At 24.6% G+C, this 25914-nt stretch overlaps 2 protein-coding genes across 4 annotated transcripts in view; one reads left to right on the forward strand and one right to left on the reverse strand.

The window, feature by feature from the left end:
• The window catches only part of LOC114124529 (GDNF family receptor alpha-1), a 187612-nt gene that overhangs the window by 99009 nt on the left and 62689 nt on the right, over positions 1–25914 (reverse strand). The window lies entirely within an intron of this gene.
• Positions 10912–13545, forward strand: LOC126551546 (uncharacterized). Its single transcript, XM_050205161.1, has 8 exons — positions 10912–11180; positions 11257–11403; positions 11484–11654; positions 11909–11968; positions 12047–12208; positions 12555–12811; positions 13023–13182; positions 13272–13545. The coding sequence occupies exons 1-8, from the start codon at positions 10973–10975 to the stop codon at positions 13409–13411; spliced, it is 1305 nt and encodes a 434-aa protein (XP_050061118.1). The 5' UTR covers positions 10912–10972; the 3' UTR covers positions 13412–13545.

Genomic DNA, 25914 nt, shown 5'->3' on the forward strand with positions numbered 1-25914 from the left:
ACTGTTTTGATCGGTTTTAGTATTCCTAATAAACTAATAACATAACATTCTACAAAATCTATTTTTAGGGACTGCTTAAAAAATCAGAATTTAAACAAAGGAATTACTATCATCTATACTTTATAATTCTTATTATAAATTTTTTACTCGACATGTAAAAAAAGATTAAGTAATATATCTTAATTTGAATATAAAAATATTTAAATAGAAAGATAAAATTATCATAAAGGAAAATAGTCGTTGACGATAATACCATTCTACAGAATAATTTTATTAATTGCAAATCTAAACGTAATATAGACATATAGTCCTTTTAATTAATTAACAATAAAAAAATATACTTGTGTAACTCGCTACACGCTTAATATAAACAATTATTTAAAGTACAACCTTTAAAAGAAATGATGATTTTAAATATTTTAAAGTGAATATTTACGTTAAACACGATATGTATAACAATGTAAAATTTAGTTTAAAATGAACGAATCATATTTTATATTATTTCTTGAATAAAATAATTGTAGGTAAAATAATATTACATTTTGAGCCCGATGAAAATCAGAAAATCTATATTTTTCTAACCTTTGATATATAATATATTGTGTAAATTAGACTACGTCTCAAAGAGATGGTCTCATCTGTCTAGAACTACTTATTTTTGAGATGAAATCGTTGAGAAAAATGTGTAGATAAATAAGAAATTAAGTTAAAGAAGAATATAAAAAGAGAAAAACGTAGATTTTGTAAGAGAAACCTTATACTAAATGTTTTCTTGAACCTAAGCAGCTAGAACGGGCAGTCATGTATGAAAGTATTGATATATTATAGATTCAATAGTTTGAAATATGATGATCAACAAACTAATAAATAAGCACCTTAGAATAAAACCACAGAAATGGTTGTAAAATATAATAAATGAAGACAAAAAAACTGTAAAAAGGATAGTGAAATAAGATGACGCTATAATGGACTGTGGAAAATGTAAGTATTTCGTAAAAACTAAAAATAGTTCAGTACATAAATAGCACGATAAAAAAAGACATATAAATTATAAATGACAGAAGAAAAATTTGTACAATCTAACATTATCAAATTTTAAATTGTTTAAACATTTTATTTTTATATTTGTAATAATACATCAATATGTGGTAAATTTTAGATTACAATTAAAAACAAATAACTTAAAAATATATAGTTATTAAAGATTTAAACTACAAAGCAATTGTGATTTAAATTTGTAATGCAATTTTTCTTAAGTGAAAATATAACAACTATAAAACATTTTAATTAATTAAAAATAATAATGTTTATATTATTATAAAACATTATTAAGTTTGAATAAATCAAATAATTTAACATTAATATGTCACAAAAAAATACTGCGCAGTATGGTGAATACTAAAATGACGACAAACAAACACCTAAACTTTAAAAATGGTACTAAAACTACAAAAGTGACAGCAGATAATGAACAGAAATGTACTTATATAAAAACATGAATTGCTCGAAACACATTTACCTACGACTTTTCATATTTGATGAACTAAAAATGTGATATTGTTGAACACTTTAAATCGGTTTTATTACGTAATTTATAAAAAAAAATTCGAAGAAAATACTTTTATAATTATTAGTTATTACTTTATTAATAAAAAGAAATAGTTATTTTATTAATTTAAACAAAATTTACAGTTGACTTAACTCGGCATTTCATCAGTCAAATTTAATTATCTAAATGTCATATTTATGTAAAAAAAAAATGTCCAGTCAGATTTTAAAAATGTTTGATACTTACATATATTATTTATGCATTTTGAGACCTGTGATTAAACGTTTATTCGTATTAAAATTTTTATATTTTTGTTATGTTATAATTGTTGTGCGAAATTAATGAAGTTTATACGCAATGAGAGGTAGGCATCACATGGGAGCCTGGTGTTCGATTCACCATCAGAGAGCTGTTTAACACGTAGGCGTAGTTAAAGAGACGGTAATGACACAACAGAGGAGCTTATAATAATATAATACAGAGCTATTTATTTTGACAAGAAACAAATAATTTAAAAATTACATCAGAGACAGATGAACTATTAAAAGAAGTATAGTATCTTGAACACGAATAAGACGAAGGTCAGTATTGTGATAAACATAAATTAAAACAAAACAAACAAACACACTTGTAAAAATATAAAACTTTAAGAAAAAAAAGACAACGTAATGGTCAAAAAAATGTGTGTGAATTCACAGATGATTCAGATGAAACATCGCAGGCCAATCAGTTCACTACCGCTGTCAGTCATATAAGATCTATATGGTTGTAGTGCGTTTAACCAGCGGTGTTCGTTAAACTGTATACGTAATCTTGTAAAGCAGTCTCATCAAACATCTGATGACACAATGAATAATAGATAATTACTTTAAGATATATCTTCTAGGTAACTAACAAGTAATACATATATCTGTTGGAGACAAACATAATACTGTATGTTTATGGTTAAGTTATAACTCAAGTTATTTTTAACACATGACAAATTGATTTAAAATGTATTTATTTTATAATTAATGCAGACAATTTATTTTATTATTTATTACAAATTACAATTACGAAAAAGTAATTATTCGAATTTTAGAGTATTCAATAAAAATATGTTAGTTAAAAATGTGTTAGTTACCTAAATATTAAATGATAGGTTAGTAATAATTAAATTTGACTGTGAGAATAGAGATAATTGTTAAAAAAAAAAAAAAAATCCATAATTAAAACTAAAACGTCATAAATCATTTTTTCCACATAAAATTAACTAAAATGAATAAACCAATACTTATTTAAATTCATTTTGAGTAAAAATAATAAAATTTAACGTTATCAAAATGTATATAATATACTTAATACTAATAATGAAAATCTTATAGAAATTGAAAATTAAAATCATATTTTGAAAAATTAAATATTTTTCCTATTATGATTTTCATAGCTTATTACATATAAATCCATCATGAGAAAGATTTAAAATGAATATATCAGGCGTTAGGGTGATGAAAATGTATTTTTTTTAATTCAGATACCGTAGAATAACGATGTTTGGAAAATTTGCGGTGAATAAACAATGGTTAGATGGAATTATTTTAAAGTAATCACGTAGTATTTGATATTATTTTTAAAAATTATTAGTAGCAGCAGTTATAACTAATCTTTATCAATTCAGGGATAACGGAATCTATAGTGAAATAACTATAAATTAAAAGGATTACCACGCACACAATCTGCATTAGGTATATTTGTTTATAAAAAAGAATATCTAATAATGTCACATACAGTAATATGAATGTAAAATGTAAAATTTTAAAAAAAAAATTGTCAGTAATAATACCGTGAAAAATGATTTTAATTTTTAGTTGAATATATTTCATAAATTATTATTACGGTAATTTAGCAAATAATATTTAATGATATCTTACTCGTATTATATAGACAATCTAATGAACTGATCATATAGTTATTCACTAAACTCATGTGTTTATAATGTATAAAATTATACTTACATAAAATTTTAGTATTGATTTTACAACGATTTTCGTGTTTTTTGCTATACGTCATATCATTGGATGTTACATATACTTGAATTTAAACTTAGGTTAGTTTCTAGTAAAAATTCGGATTTAGTTAGTCAAAAGTAAAATTTAAAAAATAAACAAGAACTTTCATACAAAATCGATTTTTAATTTTTTTTTTCACTCAAATACTAAAACCTGTGTTCAGCACTGTTTAAAATTCAAAAAGCTTGAACATTTAATAGAAGGTTCTTCATAAAATTTTTATTATACAGTTTTAAATATTAAAAATACATATTATTATAAAGGTACAATTTTTTTATTTATAAGTACTTGTTATTGAAATGTTGGCAAAATTCGTTAAAATCATTCGTAAATACTTTTGTTGTTAAAATGTATAACCACCGTTTTTTTTATAGACATTTTAATTTAAAATTTAGACAAAATTAGATTAAGGTTATTAAATATAGTAATAATTACTAAATGTGATGTCAAATACGATAATATGTTTTATTTTTGTGCTAAAAAATAATATTAATAAGTAGTTGGTTAAAATAATAACTTAAATTGATTTAATAGCAATTTTCAATCTAAGTTAGTATTAATTAATGTATTCCTTTTTAGAAAAATTAAAACTATACTAATTTAAAATTAAATTTTCTCTTAGTTGAAGTCAAAAAAAAAATTATATGCTGTATGATAATAAAAAACTTGGGTGTTTTTTTTTCGTTTATTTGAATGCCACCCATTGTATAATATTTAAACAGTAATACCTATAATAGTACACGAACACATAGTTTTCTATAATATGTTTTTTTTATTTTCAAACCAACAATATAACACGTAGTATAATATTATAATTGTGTATTACGTATCTATAAAAAAACATAAAAATAATATTTACTTAGAATATTTTCCATGACCCCTATCTACAACATTGTTATTGTAACATTATAATTTGTAATACGTGGTGAATTGTTAGAAGAAAAATGATTATAGAATATTAAACATTAGGACTGTACTATAGCAATAATTATTGCTTTGTAAACATCGAAACAGAAATATCATGTGAAACAGTTACGTGCAAACAATCCACGTGGGAATGATAGTCCTCAATAAACAAAAAGAATATGACATAGACATACAGAGTTATTTCAATTTTACTTAACCAAGGTTTTAGATGAAACATTTTATATTGCATACATAATTTTCTAATTAAATAGGCATTTTTAATTACAGCCAATAGTCAATATCCATGGTTATATTATAATCTCGAAAATAGAATTGCAAAAGACTTTTCTATTAACTTGAAGTTATTTCCAATCGTCATTAATAACATATCAATCGCATAAATCTTGAAAAAATTACATTAAAAGTAGACAAATACCATATAATATTTTTTTTCGTCACAAACACATCATTACTGTATAATAGAGAAAAAAAAACTAATAATTAATACAATAATAAGTATCGGTGAATTTTTAGTTGATTTTAAAATATTCATTATAATTTTTAACTCATCTGTGGTAATTGTGTCTGCTATTATTATAAATTATTTTTTAGTACGAATTGATTTTGATAATATTATATTACCCTATATTTTATTTAGAATTTTCTCATTATGACTCATATAATAATACGATACGATATTTTATATATATATGATTATAAGGTTATTCACGAACTTTACAGTGGTAATCTTTACTTTGTAGTGCACTCGAAGATATATCCTGAACAAACTTACTAGAAGTATTATAAAAAATGACTCTTAGGGTATATCGTATATTTCGATACAATAACCTGTGGAGATTTATATTTTATTAATTTATTTTTATTATTATTTCAAGCGTGTTTAATGGCAATAATGTGTTAATAATATTATTATCACAAGACGTGCATGTGCTGCACGATATTTTAAGACCATTCCAGTTATTTTAGGTACCTACTACCTACCTACTTATAATACTCATTTACATCTGCAAAGTACGCTCGTTTTTATACCAAAACGAGTATTATTTTTTTTTTCACTCCTAAAAAGTGTAGGAGAATACGCCCTTTTTCGAGAAAACATTCTTATTGTTAAAACTTGGACTGTGGGCTGTTTTTCTCTACAGTCATTTTATTACATTCGATGGCCATAAGTTGGTAAGTATACAATGCAGTTCACGCAATTACGCGTGTAATTTTTTTCTTTTCTTTACGTATTTTTTTTATATACAACCGATATTTATACGCTATAAGTATTCTATGTGCCGCGGGGGTGTACACGTACCTATACACACACATTTTTCGTAGTTGTTTGCATGATATAAAACGCTTTATACCGTGACCGGCTTGTTTAACCAAGGACGAAATATTAATATCTTGAACATAAAATTACAAACTTTATCTTAAATGATATCTACTGAAAAAAAAAAAAAACAAAAACCAAAAAAAACCTGTCGTCCAAAATGGTTTTAAGATCCTAGTCAGGTGAACTCAGCGACTTTATATTATTATGTATGACTACGCGATGTTTTTTTTCAGAACAAAAATTTTAAAAACTTGAAATCAAAGTCACGATTAAGTTAGATTCATTGAGTAATAAATTATACATAATTTTTTACAGAAAATGTTAGTTAAATTTGTTTTGTTATTTAAAAAGCTCATGAATTATTTATTATACATTATTACCCTATAGATATACGTTTCAAGTTCACTAATACGAAATAAATTGCCGTTGTAGAAACGTATAATACTATTTATAGTTGTCAACTCTATGTCCTGCATGTGCAGCTTAAGGTTCTTGCACTGCGTATAGGTATAAGTCACGGAATAATTTAAGTGCACGACAATCATAAAAACTTAAATTTATAATTTATTTAAAATAATAATATTATTATAGCTGAATACAACATTAAAAATTAAACACATTTTTACTATTTTTAGAAAATTATTATAAAAACATTGCTATAATATGGCAGGTTAGTACATCGCTTAGACCCAATTAGTAATAAAGTGTAAGCGCCGATTGAAAACCATAATACTTAACGTATAAATATTGTCTTGGACAAAGGAAGAGGGGATAACTAGATGTTTAAATTTTCAAATACATATAAATACGTTTTCAAAACTTTCGCTAAGTAATGTACGGGTGAAAACAGGCATATTTTAAGTATAGGTGCAATGGTAAATAAGTAACAACTTTAATATTTTACTATAATATGTTGTTAAAGAGAAACAACATTACAAAAAATATTATATTTTCAACCTTAAATAGGTTATCAATATTATACAAATATTATAGGTAATGAAAATAATTGTTTTATGTTAAAAATTAATAGATAAAAGCTTAACTAGCTAGATTTCCAATGATCGTTTTATGATCAGAAAATAAAACTAAAAAATAATCCTTCGATGTATCCCACACAACATTTTTCAATGTAACACATTGAATAAATATTCGTTTTTCGTTTAATTGACAATATTTAAATTAAAATATTTTTAATACATTTAATAAATATATAATAATTCATATATATTTTTAAAAGTATATATATATTTAATAAATGTATAATACTTCATATATATTTTTATAAATATATAAATATTATTAAATTTATCAGATTAAATATTATTAAATATAACTCATTAAATATTAAATAATTGTTTATAATTAATTAATTATTTTTTTTTTTATAAATATATTAATACAATTTTTAATAGATGTATATTTAACATTATCACCATGTCTTTCCTAATAATTTTCCTTACAAATAAAAAAATAATATGCGTCGGGATGAGATAATAGGTTTCTGCATATTATTAGCATTTTACCAACAAATCGATGAATGATATAATGACTACGATACATCTGCGAATGTCAATTATATATTATTTATATTTATCATATAATAATATTGTGTCGATTTTAGAACATTCAACGGTATAACACCAGATATTCGTCATTCGTTATCGAATCGGTAATCCCAAAGACCCGATAGCGTGCTCCTCAGAATATTCTAGAATAGACGCTATAACATTATAGTGTTTATAATAATTCTATTTATATATATTATATTATTATAATATATAATCTGCGGGTGTCGCGCGCACACACGACTATAAAGTTCTATACCGAATCCCGAATTCGCGTGTTTACAGACGCATGCGCGTGTTTGCCGGGTTCCAGTAATCCAGTGACCGGTTGTTCGCGGTGATGCGATTCGCCCGTTATTACTTTATTAGTTCGTACATTTTAACTTTTTAACCGTTCTTCCGTTCTTCAATATTGCCTTTTGCAAGTTGTGACGCTATTGTTTTTTAAACTTATAGTAACTTATAAAAGTACTGTGCGTAAATCGTTTTTGGTCCACAAAGGACAAAGAACGTCTATACTCTATACGTATAGGCGTGCGTCGCCATCCGCTTTACCACGTGACAAGTCGTGTTTTACGTCGCTGCCGTTTGTACGAGTGAGCTCGACATTCTTTTGCCATCATATAAACTTGAATATATTGTTCCAGTGGGCAGTGACCAGTTGTAAAGTATAATTTTTCAGTTATTTGATCCACATCAATAACCATAATATGATATAATAAGACTATACATACATTTTAAGATTAATATATAGGTAGGTGCATTTATAAATCCAGGGTACATTTTTGTTTTTGTCTCTAATATAGGGCATAATTTCGTTATTCGTAATTAAACTTTATACTTTACCTATACCTAATATATATATAGTATTGTTAAAATATAGGTAGTTGATTCATTAAAATTTTATTAGGTATTAGAATGGCATTTCATAGAAGTAAATCAACTAAACGTAGACGATTTTTAGAGGAGTTAAAAATGTTAGACTATATTGAAACAGACCAATTAATTGAACCTCATACAACTATGTCACTTCAAAATACTCCTTGTAGTAGTACTAATAGTAATAATTACACTTATACTGAATTAAATATTACCCCTCCAGAACTAAACTTGCAATTTGAGTTTCATTATAACAATGATGCATGGAGTGATAAAAGTGATCATTTTAGTTTTACATCTGATTCTGATACTGAGGAATTGCACAACAATAATACATTTAGCCAGGAAAATAGTTTTTTAAATAGTAATTCATCAATTTTAAACAAACTAAGTGAGTGGGCTGTATTATATAATATTACCAATGTTGCTTTGAGTGCCTTATTAAAAATTTTAAAAACTCATAACTGTCATAGTTATTTCCCTATTGATGCTAGAACAATTTTAAAAAACAAATCATCTAAAAATAATTTGCAGATACAAACTGTATCACCTGGAATTTTTCATTATTTCAAAATTCAAAATAGCTTAAATATAATTTATAACTCTAACAGTCAATACTTTATTGGTGATGTAATTAAAATAGTGATAGGGGTAGATGGTCTCCCTCTAAGTAAAAGTTCCTCAAGCTGTTTTTGGCCAATTCTTGGATATATTCGTAACCCTTGTTATAGACCATATGTTTTTCTTATTGGGTTGTATTGGGGCAAAGATAAACCTCTAAACTGCAATGATTTCTTACTAGATTTGGTGAATGAACTGAAATATTTATACAAAAATGGTTTTCAAACAAAAAATGGTATAAAACGTGTTGTTGTAGATACTTTTTGTTGTGATTTACCAGCTAAAAGTTTTATTCTGAAGACCAAAGGTCATACAGGTTTTTTTTCATGTACAAGATGTACAATTGAAGGTGTTTATTCTGAACATAGAGTTTGTTTTCCTGGTGTTGATTTTACCAAAAGAACTCACTTAGATTTTATTAACCGAACAGATAAAGAATTTCATATGACAGATAACATTCCCATTATTACTGAAATACCTGAAATAAACCTTGTTGACAGTTTTAGCCTTGATTACATGCATCTTGTTTGCTTGGGAGTAACAAAAAAATTAATTTTACTATGGCTTGGTATTATAAAAAATGCTACTACTTCTGTAAGACTTCAAAGTAAAAAGGTTATAGATATTAATAAACAAATGTTATTTTTAAAAAATTCAATATGCAGTGATTTTTCTCGATTTCCAAGGGGTTTAAATGAAGTTCTTAGATGGAAGGCGACAGAATTTCGTCAGTTTCTATTATATACAGGCCCAGTAGTTTTAAAAAATATTATTAATGATAATTGTTACTTACATTTTGTTTGTTTACATATTAGTTTTCGGATTCTATTAACTCAAAATAGCAGTTCAGACCTCATTAAATTTGTAGAAAAATTACTTATATATTTTGTTAATGAATTTGAAGAATTATATGGTGGGCAATTTGTGTCACTTAATATACACGGTTTATTACATATTATTGAAGATTATCACAAATACGGGCCTCTGGATAATTGTTCATGTTTTCCGTTTGAAAATTACATGAAAACCCTAAAAAAAATGATACGGAAACATGAAAAACCACTGGAGCAGGTTATAAATCGTTATAATGAATTTCAGACTTTCTGTAAATCTAATATTCTTAATATTTCTTTGAATTCTATTGAATATTTAAAAGAACATAATAGTGGGCCATTACTTGATGAATGTACTGGACCTCAATTTAAAATTGTTATTAAAAATAATATTAAAACAAAGATTAAATCCTTATCAGATTGTTACATTGGATTTACTTATAATGGTAGTCTTAGTATTTTTAAAATTGTCAATATCTGTATAAAAAAAAGTGATAAGTCTAAAGTATTTATTGCTAAACAGTTTAAACACATTCAACCATTTTATAAAACACCAATTAATAGTTTAAAGCTGGGTATAGGTACTGTGAATGAATTCTACGAACCACTTATTACTATTGATATAGAGAAAAATGAGTATTCAAAATATTTAATTCTAAATAATACTCAAGTGGGTAATGTTGCTTTTCCAATTCTACATTCTGATATTCAATAATTTTAACTGTTATTCCGTTATATTCTATAGGCATATATGATGTAAATATGTAATTAATCATATATATGTAAACAATTATTAATTAGGTATAGGTTCTAATATTAAGATTGCCAAAAAATAGTATTTATTAATTTAAAAAAAAATAATGATAGTTAATTAAGTGTAATTTTTCTAAATTAAAATGAAATTACCTACCAATAAATGTTATAACTGAATTAATATTTTTAATTTTTAATTTATTTAAATTTATTTATCAAACATAGCTTATATTTGTACCCTTATTTGTATATATATATATGTATATAAATTAATAATTCACTACAAAACAAATTACAATAATATACAATATCATGCATCCTTGTATGTACCTATATTTTAATATTATAATGTATATACCTAATATAGTCAGAAGATCATTTGTTTAATACATAATTTATAGTAGGTGTAGTTATTTTGTACCTGTACTATTTAACATTTTGTTTTGTTTTAATTTAGATACTTTTAATAAATATATATGATGAATGTAACAAAATATTCAGTTGTACATTTTTATGATGATAACACAGTCGAGGCTGTACCTCAATTTTGGTTTCGCAAAAACAATGGTACGTGTGCCTGGCCAAAAAAAACAAAAAAATTTCATAAACTTGTTGAAAAACACTGTATACCAAATGAAATGGAATATGATTTCTTAGAAGCTAGAGAGATGTGTTCAGGAATAGGTAATTTAAGTTAATTATAAATGGAAATTTTTAAATATATTTTTAATATAATTTTGGATATTTCTTCATTATATAGAATCCCTGATAAAAGCCAGAGAGAAAGCAAAAAAAGCCATGTTTGTTTCTGACCTTTCTGATGATGATGATAAAGCTAATCGAAAAATCAAGCATAAGAAAACCCCATATTCAACAGCATCTTTAAGTTCATGTCCAATTTATTTAGGTAATATATCATCTATTTATATTTTCCTGTTTAATGATATATTTTTTTATATATAATCTGTGTATCTATTAACATTATAGATTCTGATGTTACTGAAAATAATGCAGCAATTAATACATCAATAAAACCAAACACTAAAATGATTAATCATGATGCACAATTTCAGTCACCTTCTCCAAAAAAATATAAACAAATAATTGAGAGCAAGCCTAATGGTTGGTCTCCATCTCCCCTAAAAGCATCAGCTTCAAGTAATTATATGTATAATTGCATATTAAAAATGTTAATTGTATAAATATAATTTCATTGATTTTAAAAAGTAATATTCTAAACAATGTTTTTCTTATAAAATTAAATGTCATTGGCAATATATTTTAATAATATTTAAAATTCATATTATATTTACTAATTTTTGTAATTGAATTATAAAATATTATAATATGGTCAATGGTCATATTTTATTAAACACATATATAAGTACTTATTATTATATTTCATTTTCTAGAAGTAGCAAGAAAATTATCTTACGATAAAAGTCCTAAGTCAACATCTATCAAAAAACCAGGTGAGATATATAGCCTGTTTATGTATGTATTTATTATTACCTAGTTATTTAATAAATGTAAATTATTTTACTTGGCAGTAAAACAATTGACGATTTTTGATAAACTATTATCTGATGGCGACGATAACATGTCTGCAGATGGTGCTGATGGTTATTATATGACAAAAATAAATACTCCTATTTCATCATCAAAAGTAGAAATTATTAATTCTTCAGTGACTGATAAGAGTCAAGATAAAAGTATGTATATTTCTAAAAAGTATAACACATATTATATAATATATTTTTATTATGAACTGGATAAATGTGACAAATCAAATTTTTGTAAAATAATTATTTAATCACATTTAATTATTATAATTGTTTTTATTATTTACTTTTTATTAAAATTGTCTACAGCTTTCTTTCGTGTAATACATAAATTTACTGATATTTTATGAGTGAGAGTGCCCATCTCTAGTTTCTATATAGTAATAAACTACTACTATCCTTGAATTTCACAAAAATTATTTTATTTTAATTGATTTATATCATAATATATATATATTAAATAAAAACTAGCTTTTAATTTGTTATTATATTATAGGTTCACAAAAGATGCTCAAAGGTATATTAAGAAATATTATATATTTACAAACTGATATAAAACATATCGAAATAAAGCAAAATGAAATATTAAATAAATTGGAATCTATTGTATCAAATTATGGAAATAATAGCAAACAAGATGATTCTAATAATGTCAATGAATTACAAGACTGCAATTTTCCAATCGATGATTTATATAATTTAAATATTATAGAAGACCAAATTAATACAAATTTAAATTTTAAAAAATGTTTGGTATGTATTTAGTGGTAAAATATATTATTATTTTTAATTTAAATAATGTAAAATTATTAAATATTATTTAGATCACAAATGGCTTAGCTAGATAATATCAATTTTCTGCAGTAATCAATTAAATTATTGTAGTTATTTTCACTTTTAACTATTATTAGTTAAAGTAGTTATATAGTCTGTTAAATATGTATTATTATTCTTTTCATTTCAGGTTCAATATTTATCATACTTGGGAGGTAATAACATTAATTGTACTATGAAGAGAATACTGATGAAATTATTTACTGACAATTTACTATCTTTATTTTCGTATAATGGTAAAAAAGGAAAAAAGAAATTTTGCGATCTGATTATTTGTCCTGTTATTTTTGGTAAGATTATTATATTAACTAAATAATGTTATTTCTTCATATTTAGATAAGTGTATTATAGCTCTATATTATTTATTATTATTTAACAGATGCTGTAAAATGTCAATCCAAATTTATGAATGTTTCACAAAACGAATTGGAAAGTAGAATCAAGTACCATTTAGCACAGGCACCATTCAACATTAAAAAAAACAATAAACTTGGATTAAATGCAGAAGCTGCAGACTAAAATTAGCTAAAAACCATAGGTTTTTTTACAGATGAATTTTTTTACAATTTTAATAAAATAAAAGCTATATTAAAATAGTTTATTTTCTGCAATATTCTTTATAATTATTATTTAAGATTTTAATAAATAATAAGTTGTCAATTCATTAATATTTGTTGTTTTTATTACCTTTATTATTTTAATTTTAGAACTTACCTAATCCTACTTTTAATATATTAATAACATTTCAAGTATTTTATATAGTGGTTTAACAAATTCTATTTTATTTTTAAATATTTAATTTTATTATTTATTAAATATTGGAATTTAAATTTAAAAGAATGTTTATTGTCAACATTGGATAAATATTAGAAATGGGTTCAAAAAACCAACTTTCAATATTTATTAAATATTTATAAATGAAAAATTAATGTTGATTAAATATAAAATGTTTAATATCAAATGTTAAATAAAAGTTAATTCAATATATGTTTGTTGTGTGGGATTATTTACATTTAACTTAGAAGTTAAAATATCTGTCTATGAGGATTGTTTGTTTGAAATGACTAGTTTCAATAAATCACTGTTGGAGTAGTAATTTAGCCAGTCGTAGTTTTTATAACGATTTCATCCACTGCGGAAGTGAGAGGTGTCACATTTGTTTTTGGTGTAAATAATTATAACCATGGTAATTGTATAACTAACATAACTTAACGCACTGTGTAAAAATATCCCCATTACTATAATATAGCACTTTATATACAGATTTTACACAATATACATATTACATATATAATATAAATATATATATGTATGTATATGGATTCCAGGGGAGGATCACGTCATTTCAGCTTTAAATTACTTTAACACGTGCGGCCAAAAAATGGATCATTATCGAAACGTTAATGTCGTGTGTCAATAAGAACGAAAATATAACTCATGTAGCAGACATGTAATATTTATGTAAGCAGCTAAAAACTAGCCTGAAAGAGAAAATGTCACAGATTAACTCGTAAACGACACCTGTCTACATGAACAAATTGTACATAACTTTAAAAAAAAACCGCAAGAAACTACTAATAGTTCCGCGAAAACTTAAAAACAAAATTAAATAAAATTGTCATTGTCGATTAAATCTTAAACATACTCTGGAAGTATGTTTAAGCCATATATTATATATTTTTAACCACCTAATTCCCGGTGTTAATTAACAATTAATTACCCAACTGTAAATTGCTTACGTTTAAACACAGGTCCATTATGAAACCTATCCTATTTATATACATATATACGTGTATATATATTATTATAAACATGAAATTTCGTTTATAATTTCTGTCTAAACATATTATATACAAAACAGCGTATACATTACGGTGTCGTAACCGGGGGGAAACAGTAAGATGAGTGGTCCATTGGGGAGTACTTGTGCCACTGCCAAATCGAAGTTCTTTCTAGGTGGAATACGTATACAAGAACGGTCATTCATACACATATTATATTAATATCGTAAATTAAAATATATCATGATACCAGCTGATATACAAGTGTACATTAGGTATACCTACACGTTTTAATAATTATACCAAGTGTGTCTCACGAGAATTTTCTAATTTAATTTGGTAGAGTTGACGGACTTTGCGATAGGTAATCATATGGTTTTAAAACAGCATTTAAATCTTCATAGAGATCACTTTGTTATATTGTTTTAATATACTCTTATACCTGTTAAAAATAACAAAGTAAATGCATGTACATTTCGTGTAAAGCCTACGAATTTAACAATACAAAGGATATTACAAAATAGTAAATTTGTATATTTTCACTGTAGTTATTCTATAAAAAAAATACGTCATTTGTACGTCAATCACACGTAGAGTAATCAGATGAGATATGATTAAATTAGTTAAGTCGGTTTTAAATAGAATACATACATATTGAATGCGTATTTTAAAAAAAATGAACTGTCTATAAACAAAAATAAATGTCGAAAATCAAATTAACAATTCAGATAGTGTATTAATAGTTGTTTTGTTATATTATGGTTTATAATAATATTTTTAAGAATTAAAACGATTTTTTTTTTTTTAATATAACTAAAAACAAAAAAAAATGCTAATGAATGAACTGTATAATTTGTATACATCATAATATTAGGTACCATAAAAATAATAAATATAATATAATGAAATAATCAATTTCAATAATGATGACACGATACCAGAAGTCCATAAATTAATTTGAAATTCAAATGATATTTAATTGCAATTTATTTTATTTTTAATTTTGTTAAAATCTCATTTGCCATAGGTAATTTTTATTCAGTATTGGGAGACGTGTTTGTCTAAAACCCATAGTAGTAATGTAATAGTGTGTAACAATACTTAGAGGGACGTACTTATATATTTTTATTATTACTATAATTACACCTTTGACTAAGTCATTCCACGATACTATGGAAATAACTCCCAAATAACTTGTCTTGTTCACAAGGTATTACTTTTATACTTTTCGAATTATATTTGTATATCAGCAAGGTGTCAATTTAATTTAATTACTTATTATTATAATAAACACAGGTTGCGGTCCGTTGTCATTAAACCAAAGTAAATAACAATAGTAATAATTAATATTAGTTATAATAATGTAATGGTGGTATACTACAATAATTGTTTTAATTATTATAATTAATTTTTATATAACCACGGTTGAATTATCATTGATTTATTACCTTCTATTGCCTTATTATTTAAGAGGAGTAAATGTATTCTAGGAAAATTATATTATCCCACTATGGTATAAGATTCTCTAGAGTTATGATTATACTGAGAAATTGTGTCGAACCTTTAAATATTTCCTACCTGGGAATAATTGCATGTCCCACAGTTACTATATTCAGCACATCGTTCGAAACATACAAAATCAACAGTAACCGGTGTAATCGATTTTAATAATATAAATGGGTAAACTTCAAATGAAAAATAAAACAATGTAATCTAATTTTATACTAATATACATAATATTAAGATGGTTAATAGATAATAAACATACATTTAGTATAGAACGTTGTGGCCCGTAAATTATTTAACAATAATCGATCAACACAATGATGATTTTGATTGACATGACGTTCAGGCTGAAAACTGTCTGATAGTATGTCATATGGTTTGAAAATAGTAAAACAAGACATTATGTTTGGCTTTTTTTTGAGTGAAGGAAGAAATTATGTTATTATTAGGACATATAAGTAGTGTTATGGTTTTATAATCATTTAAATATATTCCAGAAGTTTCAATTTATGATGAAAGAGACTTAAAGTACAAGTTGTATATAGGTGATTTTTGTGTTTTAAAAAAAAGTTTGAGTTAAGAAAGAGCGTGGCACCTCTGTTTATTATGATAAGTTTCTCGTGCCTGATAATGGTGGTTATAGCTCATATATTAATGGCTGAAATAATTTCATTTAGGTTAGATTTTATTAGTAGATAATAGATGCGTAAAAAATTTAATTGGCGTCTTTAATTAGATATCCATTAATGCGTCTATACCTATTTCAATATCTGAAATGATTTTCAAAAATATATTTTACTGATGATTTGTTCGAGTTCATGAATTTTTGAGTAAGAAATGGGCGAAAGATGGCCTAAATTTTATTTGAGTGTGCACGGATTTAAAGTGGTTTATTTTTAAATGTATGCCTTGTAGGCTCATATACAGATTTATAGTACATCAACAAATAACATATTACAGATAAACTTAATGCGATAAATTAAATAAAAAAGATAGAAAATAAGCATCATGGCCAAATTATATATCATACTGATATATTACAGGTTTGAATAGTGTCGTCTTAGATCTAGTAAAAAACTAAAAAAAAAAACCAAAGTTAAATAGGATTCCTAGCAATAGGAGTCTATCAAATGTACTATTTTGTTCATAACCGATGTGGTAGGTTCTTCGTAAGTATAGGGCATAAGCGAGTATTGTATTGAAGTCCGTGATCAAGAATAGGAGGAAAAGATACGACGTATCCAATAACTAATTTATAGAAGAAAGATATATCAAATATTTTATGACAAGTTAAATTAACTTTTAAGGACTTAATTAAAGTGTCATCTAGTACATTGGATATTTTTTTTTCTATAAATAGTAGTTTTTCGAGTTTTTATTATCGCCGATGCTTGTGTTATTTTTGGGGAAGTATCAAAGTACTTACTGTTATGATTTTATTAAAAGCAATGTGTGAATAAGAAGGTTAAAAGTTGTAATAATTTACTTTTATGATCTCACGAAGATAAAAAATATCTTAAAACAACGAATATATTTATACCTTTACAATAGAAACTGCTTGTTAGAAACAGCTTTAGACCAAGATCAAATGAGCCAATTAAGCAATTGTTTCAAAAAAGTAATTAGTTTTATTTACTATGAAAAAAATTATATCTGCCATTAAAACTAATGGATTATTTTATATACATGTAAAATATGTAGGTATCTATCGATGTCTGTCTTTTGCTTCGTGTAACTATAAGATCACGCCTTCATAAACATAACCTTGCTCAAAGCTTTTTTATCCGTTTTGTCTACAACTTTTTATTTACCATCTACAACTTTCATTTTCAAAATGTTGTGCGATCAATCTTCAAGCGAGTTTTCAAAATCCTATTCAATTTGATATAAGAAATATTTAATCGAACTGCGGCATCATGTAAACTAATTTTTGGAAGCACATCGTATGATTTTAACAAGTCACACTTTTGTGCCAAACTTAAATCTCGCAGTTTAGAAAAATGAAACACTAATACATACCAAGCATAAACTAAAACAATAACAATAACCTAACGTGAACGCGTATCATACGCGCGAATTTTTAGTTTACATTGATTAAGTTCATACGCGTCATATCGAAGAGCAAAACGCGCCACCCTCAGAGTGGCGCGTATGAACTTGATCAATATAAACTAAAAACGCGCACGTATGATACCGTCGCGTACAGTATGCGTCCATGTGAAACGGGCTTAAGGGAGTATAGTAGGCATTTTTTTACGATAAAAAAAAAAATACAAGTAAACGAAATTAGACAAGTGTAATTCAGTATCGATACATAATTACAGTAAAAGTAAGATAATGTATATAGTACTGTAGTAATACAGTGATAGAGTACCTTGGGCCTTGGCTCTAATTGTTTCAAATAACCGATGTATTGTTTAAGTAATCCGATTGATTTTCAATGTTTTAATATACGCCTAGTCCATCCCTAAACATTCTGTTTCAATAACAAGATTGTATATATTATCCGTATAACTAATAAGCGGCTTCTATATTGTACTTATAAGAAAAATACATTAAAACATATCAAATTTTAAATTTAAACATCCTTCATAGCACCACAAATAAACGATATTATATTTAAACACACATAAATTTTAAATTCTCAAAAATACTACCAAGTGACAAGTACGCATATTTTTGATACATTTGCGTATAATAATATGCTGTATGCTGTATAATATTATATTTCTTGTAAAATAACTATAAATTGTCAACCGACCGTGGCGTGAGGCACTTTTTTTAAAAATGAAGCCGTCTTAATATTACATTGAACAAAGTTTGTTTATCATTTTTTTATTAGTTTTTTCTTAAACATAATAAACGTTTTTAAATAAAACTGAATGTAAAAAAAAATATCTTTCAACGTAATATCCATGCGGATTCCAATAAAAATTTAATATTAATCGTTTCAAACCTAATCAAATCAAAATGTGATTATTCATCACCGAAAAGTTATTTTCTTGGTTATATTATGTATTTTTGTAAACATTTCAATCTCAACTAAACAACCTTTTGAACACGATATTATTAAAAAAAAATTGATTTTTATTTCTTTAAATATCAGTTTTCATTTTTAATTTCATACTCGGAAGCAAAATTTATTTTAGAGAGCCTTAATAGATAAAATTCGAATAGTTATATATCACTTATTTTAATTTTAGATGAGCGGAAACAACAATATTCTGAGTACCATAGTACCATTCCACCCTGTGCAGTTAATATTTTGATCGTTATAAATCATAACTTATATCTCATAATAAATAATAGTCATAAGTTTTAAATAATTAATAACTGGTTAAAAATTACGTTTGCTAATTTCGAAAACATTTATAGTTGCTATAATAATATGTTCATTATATTATTGTTTTATTGTTAATGATTCAAAATTAAGCAAATAAAAATGTTTTATTTACTTAATATTATATAATTATTAATGTATAGAATATAGATACATAGTTATACGTATATACCTTTTTAACATCCAGTTTATGAAAGTACTAATTAATTGTATGTGTATTATATATATATATATATATATATATATATATACACAAGTATGTATGGTATTTCAATTTACTGCCTACTGGTTAATATAATTAGCTAAAATTATAAATATTAAACCTAGTAATAACTCTTTCTCGTTTTTATGAGTATCTAATCGCACTGCGGTACCTATCTGTAGTATTGGCTTCACAATCGTAATCTAACAGTCGATTAGTGTTTTATCAATGAATTACTGATGTTGATAATTTACATACATTTTTTTTAAGTTATTTTTATAATTACTGAATACTTTATTACGAGCTTTATTATAAATTGTTATCATTTCTGTATATCTAATGTTTATTCATAAATTCAACAAAATATATTATAAAATACCTATACATCTAAACGAAATAAAAATATTAAGATAGGTAGTTAAAATAGATTATTACAGTTTTAAAAATGAGGAAAAACAGTGCAATCGACCAAACTCAATAGAACTTGTACATGAAAGTTAGAAAATATAAAAGCAATTATTGAGTTTAATGAAGTATAAAATAATAATTTATTCGTGACACACTGACATAGTGTATATATTATTTAAAAGTATTTTGTTTTCTTGTAGGCATTAGAATTCATATAAATAAAAACAGAAACCTAAAATTCTTAATAGGATTTCGAGTAAGTGCAAAATATAACTTAAGTGTTAAACAAAATGTCCACAATTATCAATTATATAATTATTTTAAGTTTTGTTGTTTACTATCAATTACAATATATTTATATATATATTTTAATCACTTCTATTTTATATTATTCACATTATTCATCATCTTATTTGCATCATAATTTTTTTTAATTTTTATACACAAAAACACTGGCTATTTTTTATCATTAAATATCATTTTTTGATACATCTATTTTATTCCTCTTTTGGTTCTTAATATTTTCTACTACATGGATTTTCAATATTTCAAAGAAGAACGTCAATCTTATAAACATTGTAGTCTGAAATGCTCAATATTGCTTTTGACTATGATGTAAAATTGCTTCGAAAATATGTATGAAGTTCAAAGTATCATATTATTCATATTATATTTATCTATTTTATTTTTTTAAATTTTATTGTCTTCTCACAAATCGCAATGGCTACGGTAGTCTATGCTATGGCTAACTATGCTGTGTCGGGGACTTTTTATATTATATGGAGTCTTATTCCTCTTTTCTCAGATCTAAATTCCATGATTTGGTCACGGCCACTTTGAATCTAACAATAATTCTACCTTAATATTTGGAAACTATTTAGATGATCTGTATTGTTATTCACAGCACCTTAATTTAATTTTCAAATATATATATTTTTTTTTTTTATGATCATAATAATATTACTATAATCATAATTTTAGATATAATAAACGTATAACTTTTAGCCAGTATTCGTAAATAATTTAAATACATATACTATAAAGTATAAAACATAATAATAAAATATACTTTTAAAATGTGTTTCTAAATTGTAGGTAACCAAAGAAAATTCTTCATCGCGAAATTTTTTACACAGTACCTATACAATATTATTACAAAGCAATGTTATTTGCATTATTTGGACATGCCCTTTAAGATCTATAATAAAAATTTCAAAGGTGGCATTCCTCTGGAGACAATATAAATAGAAATAGATGGAAAATATTTTTTTCGTATTGATTACCTGCCACATGATATATTTATGTATGTAGGTATATGTATGTATAAATATAAATGTATACATAATGTTAGTTTATTTTTTTGGTCTTTGAATGTTTTAATATTCTTAAACGAAATGCACGCAAATTCATAGTTAAATATGGCAATTAGACCTACATTGTAATGTTATATTGTATGATTTAGCTTTAATAGATGCTTATGAATTGAAACTAAATATACCATTTGATATATTACTAAATAGAATAAATATTGACCTAATAGAGTTCTTAAAAATTAAAAATAATACTGTAAATTAAATTACTATGCGCACATAAATATATTGTGTATGCAGACGCGTATGTCTGCATGTGTGTACGACGGATATATACTTTCTCTAACGTATGATAACTGATAAGACGAGCATCCCAAGTAAGCACGATTTCACCAATAAACAATTAAAACCATGAAATATAATATCTTCTAATAATAGACCTTCACCTTATTCCTTAAAATATACCTATTTATATTATAATATATGTAATATGTGTGTGTATAATAAATAACAATGCACAATAGACAAATTATTATAGATAGGTAGTCCTTAACGAGTCGAGCCACTCTAATTTAATATAATATACTTTCTTAAACGCTAATAGAGTTTATGGTTTAACAACATAACAAGTCATTTTTAATACAATATAACAAATATATGAATCTGACCTGATTTAAAGCAGAAAAAAACGCCACCAATAAGTTGAATCGACGTTGAGTCATATCACACCGTATGTATAAGATGATAACTTTAATCCGCAAACACGTCGAGTTATAACACACCGCATTAATAATATAAATCCGAACCGCGTTGAATAAAGGGTTGAATTATAACTAATAACTACACACCGAGTGTAATAATATAATAAAATCTGTTAATATTATTGCATATGGCGTCAGAACAACAACACTGTCACAAAGACGGCGGAAGGCTGTGGGCAAAGAAAATGGCACTGGCTAGGCGGGTGGTGCAGGTGGCACTATCGTGTATCGATACCACGGTCGATGTACGTTACCGGTGACCGATTAAATTAGGTATAGTCGATAATATAGGTATTTATTTATTGTGAGCATATTTGACAACACCAACAGTATCAAACATGAAGCAATGTATTATGGACGGTTTTTAATAAACAATACAATTTATTAGAATACTAATTCTCGTGAAATTAAATCAGTTAAATTCATGGAAGTACGCGTGAAATATAGAGACCTCTAGTTTCTAGTTTATACACAGCGGTGATCGGTAATCAGTTGTTTATTTTAAATACCACGTAATTGCTTCATCCGTCCTATCTATTTACGATAACAACTCTTAACGAAACATTTATTTTTAGTTTTTAATTTTTAACAACGATTACTAACACAGTAACACATATTATACGTATGCCTTTGTATTTAAATATTATAGTTATTATAAATTTAATACTTACGTTTAATAAATATTAAGTTTTTAATACAAGTGAATAAAAACCGTGATTAACCAATTATTTACACTTGAACTTAATTCACAATTTTCAAAATTTCAAAATTAATATAAATTTTAATTCTCGTTAAAATCTTAGTACTATAGTATGTGAGTTTAAATTGTTATTTTTATAATAATTATTCGTATTTGTATTATAGTTCAGGTTTATATAGGTATTTCCCAACTAAAATATTTAAATTTTTTTTTTTTATATTATACTAAAATAACCGATAACTATGTGGTTTTTCAAAAGTATATTTGCTGTGTTTAATACTTATAATACGTTTTCTATAAAATCATTTTACTTTTCTAATTTTTCAGATGCATTAACTCGGAGAGAAATCAAATAATCTATACAGGTACTTTACGTCAATAAATGTATAATCTAAAGTTAAAAATATGAAAAGACTATAAGCATTTAGATGCAGGGTACTGGGTACTGGGTAGCCGGTAGGTACTAGGTACCTACAAACTATTCGATGCTAAAATAATTTGATGCAATTTATAACATTGATATGTAAGTATTAGCAATTAGCATTATTTTAAAACCAATGGTAATATAATTTTAATTTCTATTTTTATGTTTCTAATAACACGTAAATAATACATTAAGAACGTTTTCGTCTTCAAACCATAGGTCATAGAAACTGTTTTATATAATATTATATACCGATATATATTGTTTACATTATGATTCCTAAATTTCGCCTACTATAACCAGTGGACGTTTTTCATCCGTACCTGTCATGTTACAAGCCAATAAATTGTGAACAACTGTATTTGATTTTTTAAATATACCGACAATAGCTCCAAACCTAATCATACTACTCTACACCACGTTATTATCGTGGCCACCATTAAGACATTTTTTTTTAATATATTATTTTATAGTTGATAGTTTAGTTATTTTAGTATTTTAGTATATTTATTAATTATTATCATTAGAAACCTAAAAATCTGTATTTTTGCAACATAATAATTAGATATGAAGACATATGCACAATAATATGTTATATATAACTAGATAAATTTGGTTTTTCGTGTATAAAGCATTCAGAACTTAATTCCATTCTATTTTAATTAATTAATCACGGCACCAGTGTTTTAAAACAACAAGAGAGGTTGTTGTGGAAATTTGTGGAAATTTTAATATTTAAATCAAACATTAAGTTTGTTTTAATTTAATACAACAATTTTTATTTAAATAGGTATGTTTAATTCAAATTTTACCTATACCTATTGTTAAATACTGGTATTTATTGAAGATAAAATGGAATCATTTTATCTATAAATTTAAAAACCAGTACCTAAGTCTAAAAATTTAAATGTTGAAACACAAAACCTTAATCAGGAATTAGATTACTAGAACCAAAAAAATTATAAAGAATCTAAATAATACCAATATTTCTGACTACTTATTCGCATAATATAATTGAATCGCATATTTTATCAATATTATGTTCTTGCATCGATAAGTTATTTCTTTTTGTTGTCACATAAGTAAATATGTACCTAAATCAAGTGCTTATATTATTCACCGTTTAAACATTTTAAATCTGAAATACGTACACTGAAAAGCTGACAATCAAATCAAATAAAAAACCATAATCATCTAATATTACTATTGTTAAAATTAACACGATTATTTTCACGAATACGATACTAATATTCGATAATAAATTATGTATACTATTAAAAACATACAAACCTTATGAAAATTGTGTGCGTGTCTGTATTTTTATTTTTATTTTATGGTCAGTATTATCAATTTTAATTTCCCTTAATATATCTTTCGTAAAACTTAATGTGATTTCAAATTTGTATACTCCATTATGCAAACAAAATGTAGATAATTTTTATATTTTATACAGATGGGTTCTAAAAGAATATAATAATTAATCTATAGGTGTATTTATTCTTAATTTTTTTTTTTTTTATATTTATTTATTTAAATAATATATTTAATAATATATTTAATACAAAATTTAAAAATACAATTTTCTTTTTCCAAATTATAACTACTATTCATGTAAAGTGTATGAGTATCTACCTATATTAATCGTTCACGAATAAACAAATCAAAATAAATATTATCCGAAACATATTTTATTTAAAATGTACCTTTACAATATTGTAATGAAGTATAAAAAATAATAAAATACATACAAATAATATATAATATTCGAATAATTTTTGAAATTTATTTTTAACTGATTACTGTAATCAAACTTACTATTTATTTATGACGGACAATAAACTTCATTAAAGCCTTTCAATTTGTATTGTTTAATAAAATTACTATGAGAGTTCAAAGAAATATCATGTTTATTTATATTTTCATATTAAATAAACTATAATAGTATCAAATTCCAAAAACTTTAAAATAGTTTATACGTATACTATTTATAATGTTTTACCTAAAATATACTCAAATATCATGTTATTTTGAAAATGTACCTATTAAACATTATTTTTAAACTTAAATATTTCTCAAGTAATTTTGAATATAATTTAAAAGTACCTACTGTATTTGTGTTATCATTAAAATGTAAAATTATTGTTTTGATTTAATTTTTACTAAATATTTAAGAAATAATTTATTAGGTTTTTCGTATAAAAATATACGTTATTAATTTATATAATGATAAATATTATTTTGACATTTTTTAATGCTATGATTTTCTTTGCCATTTTTTAACTTATAAATCATATATATAAATATAAGTGTGTGTATTAGTATTTACAATGCATAATTATTAATACATTTCACATAAAAAAATCAACCGCAAACGTAAAAAAAAAAAAAAAATCATATAGTTTTAAAAAGTTCAAGATATTGTTAAGTTATTATTTATAAAGAAGTAGACAGTGGTATAAATATTATGTTGTGACTTTATATATATTGAAATCTCTCTTAATGAACATCTTTAATTAATTGATACTTTTCATTAACAGACAAATTTTTAGTTCTGGTACAGTCCCATTGCAATTAATATATAGCTAGGCGC

Source organism: Aphis gossypii, chromosome X, assembly GCF_020184175.1.
Source record: "Aphis gossypii isolate Hap1 chromosome X, ASM2018417v2, whole genome shotgun sequence".
NCBI classification, from domain to species: Eukaryota; Metazoa; Arthropoda; class Insecta; order Hemiptera; family Aphididae; genus Aphis; species Aphis gossypii.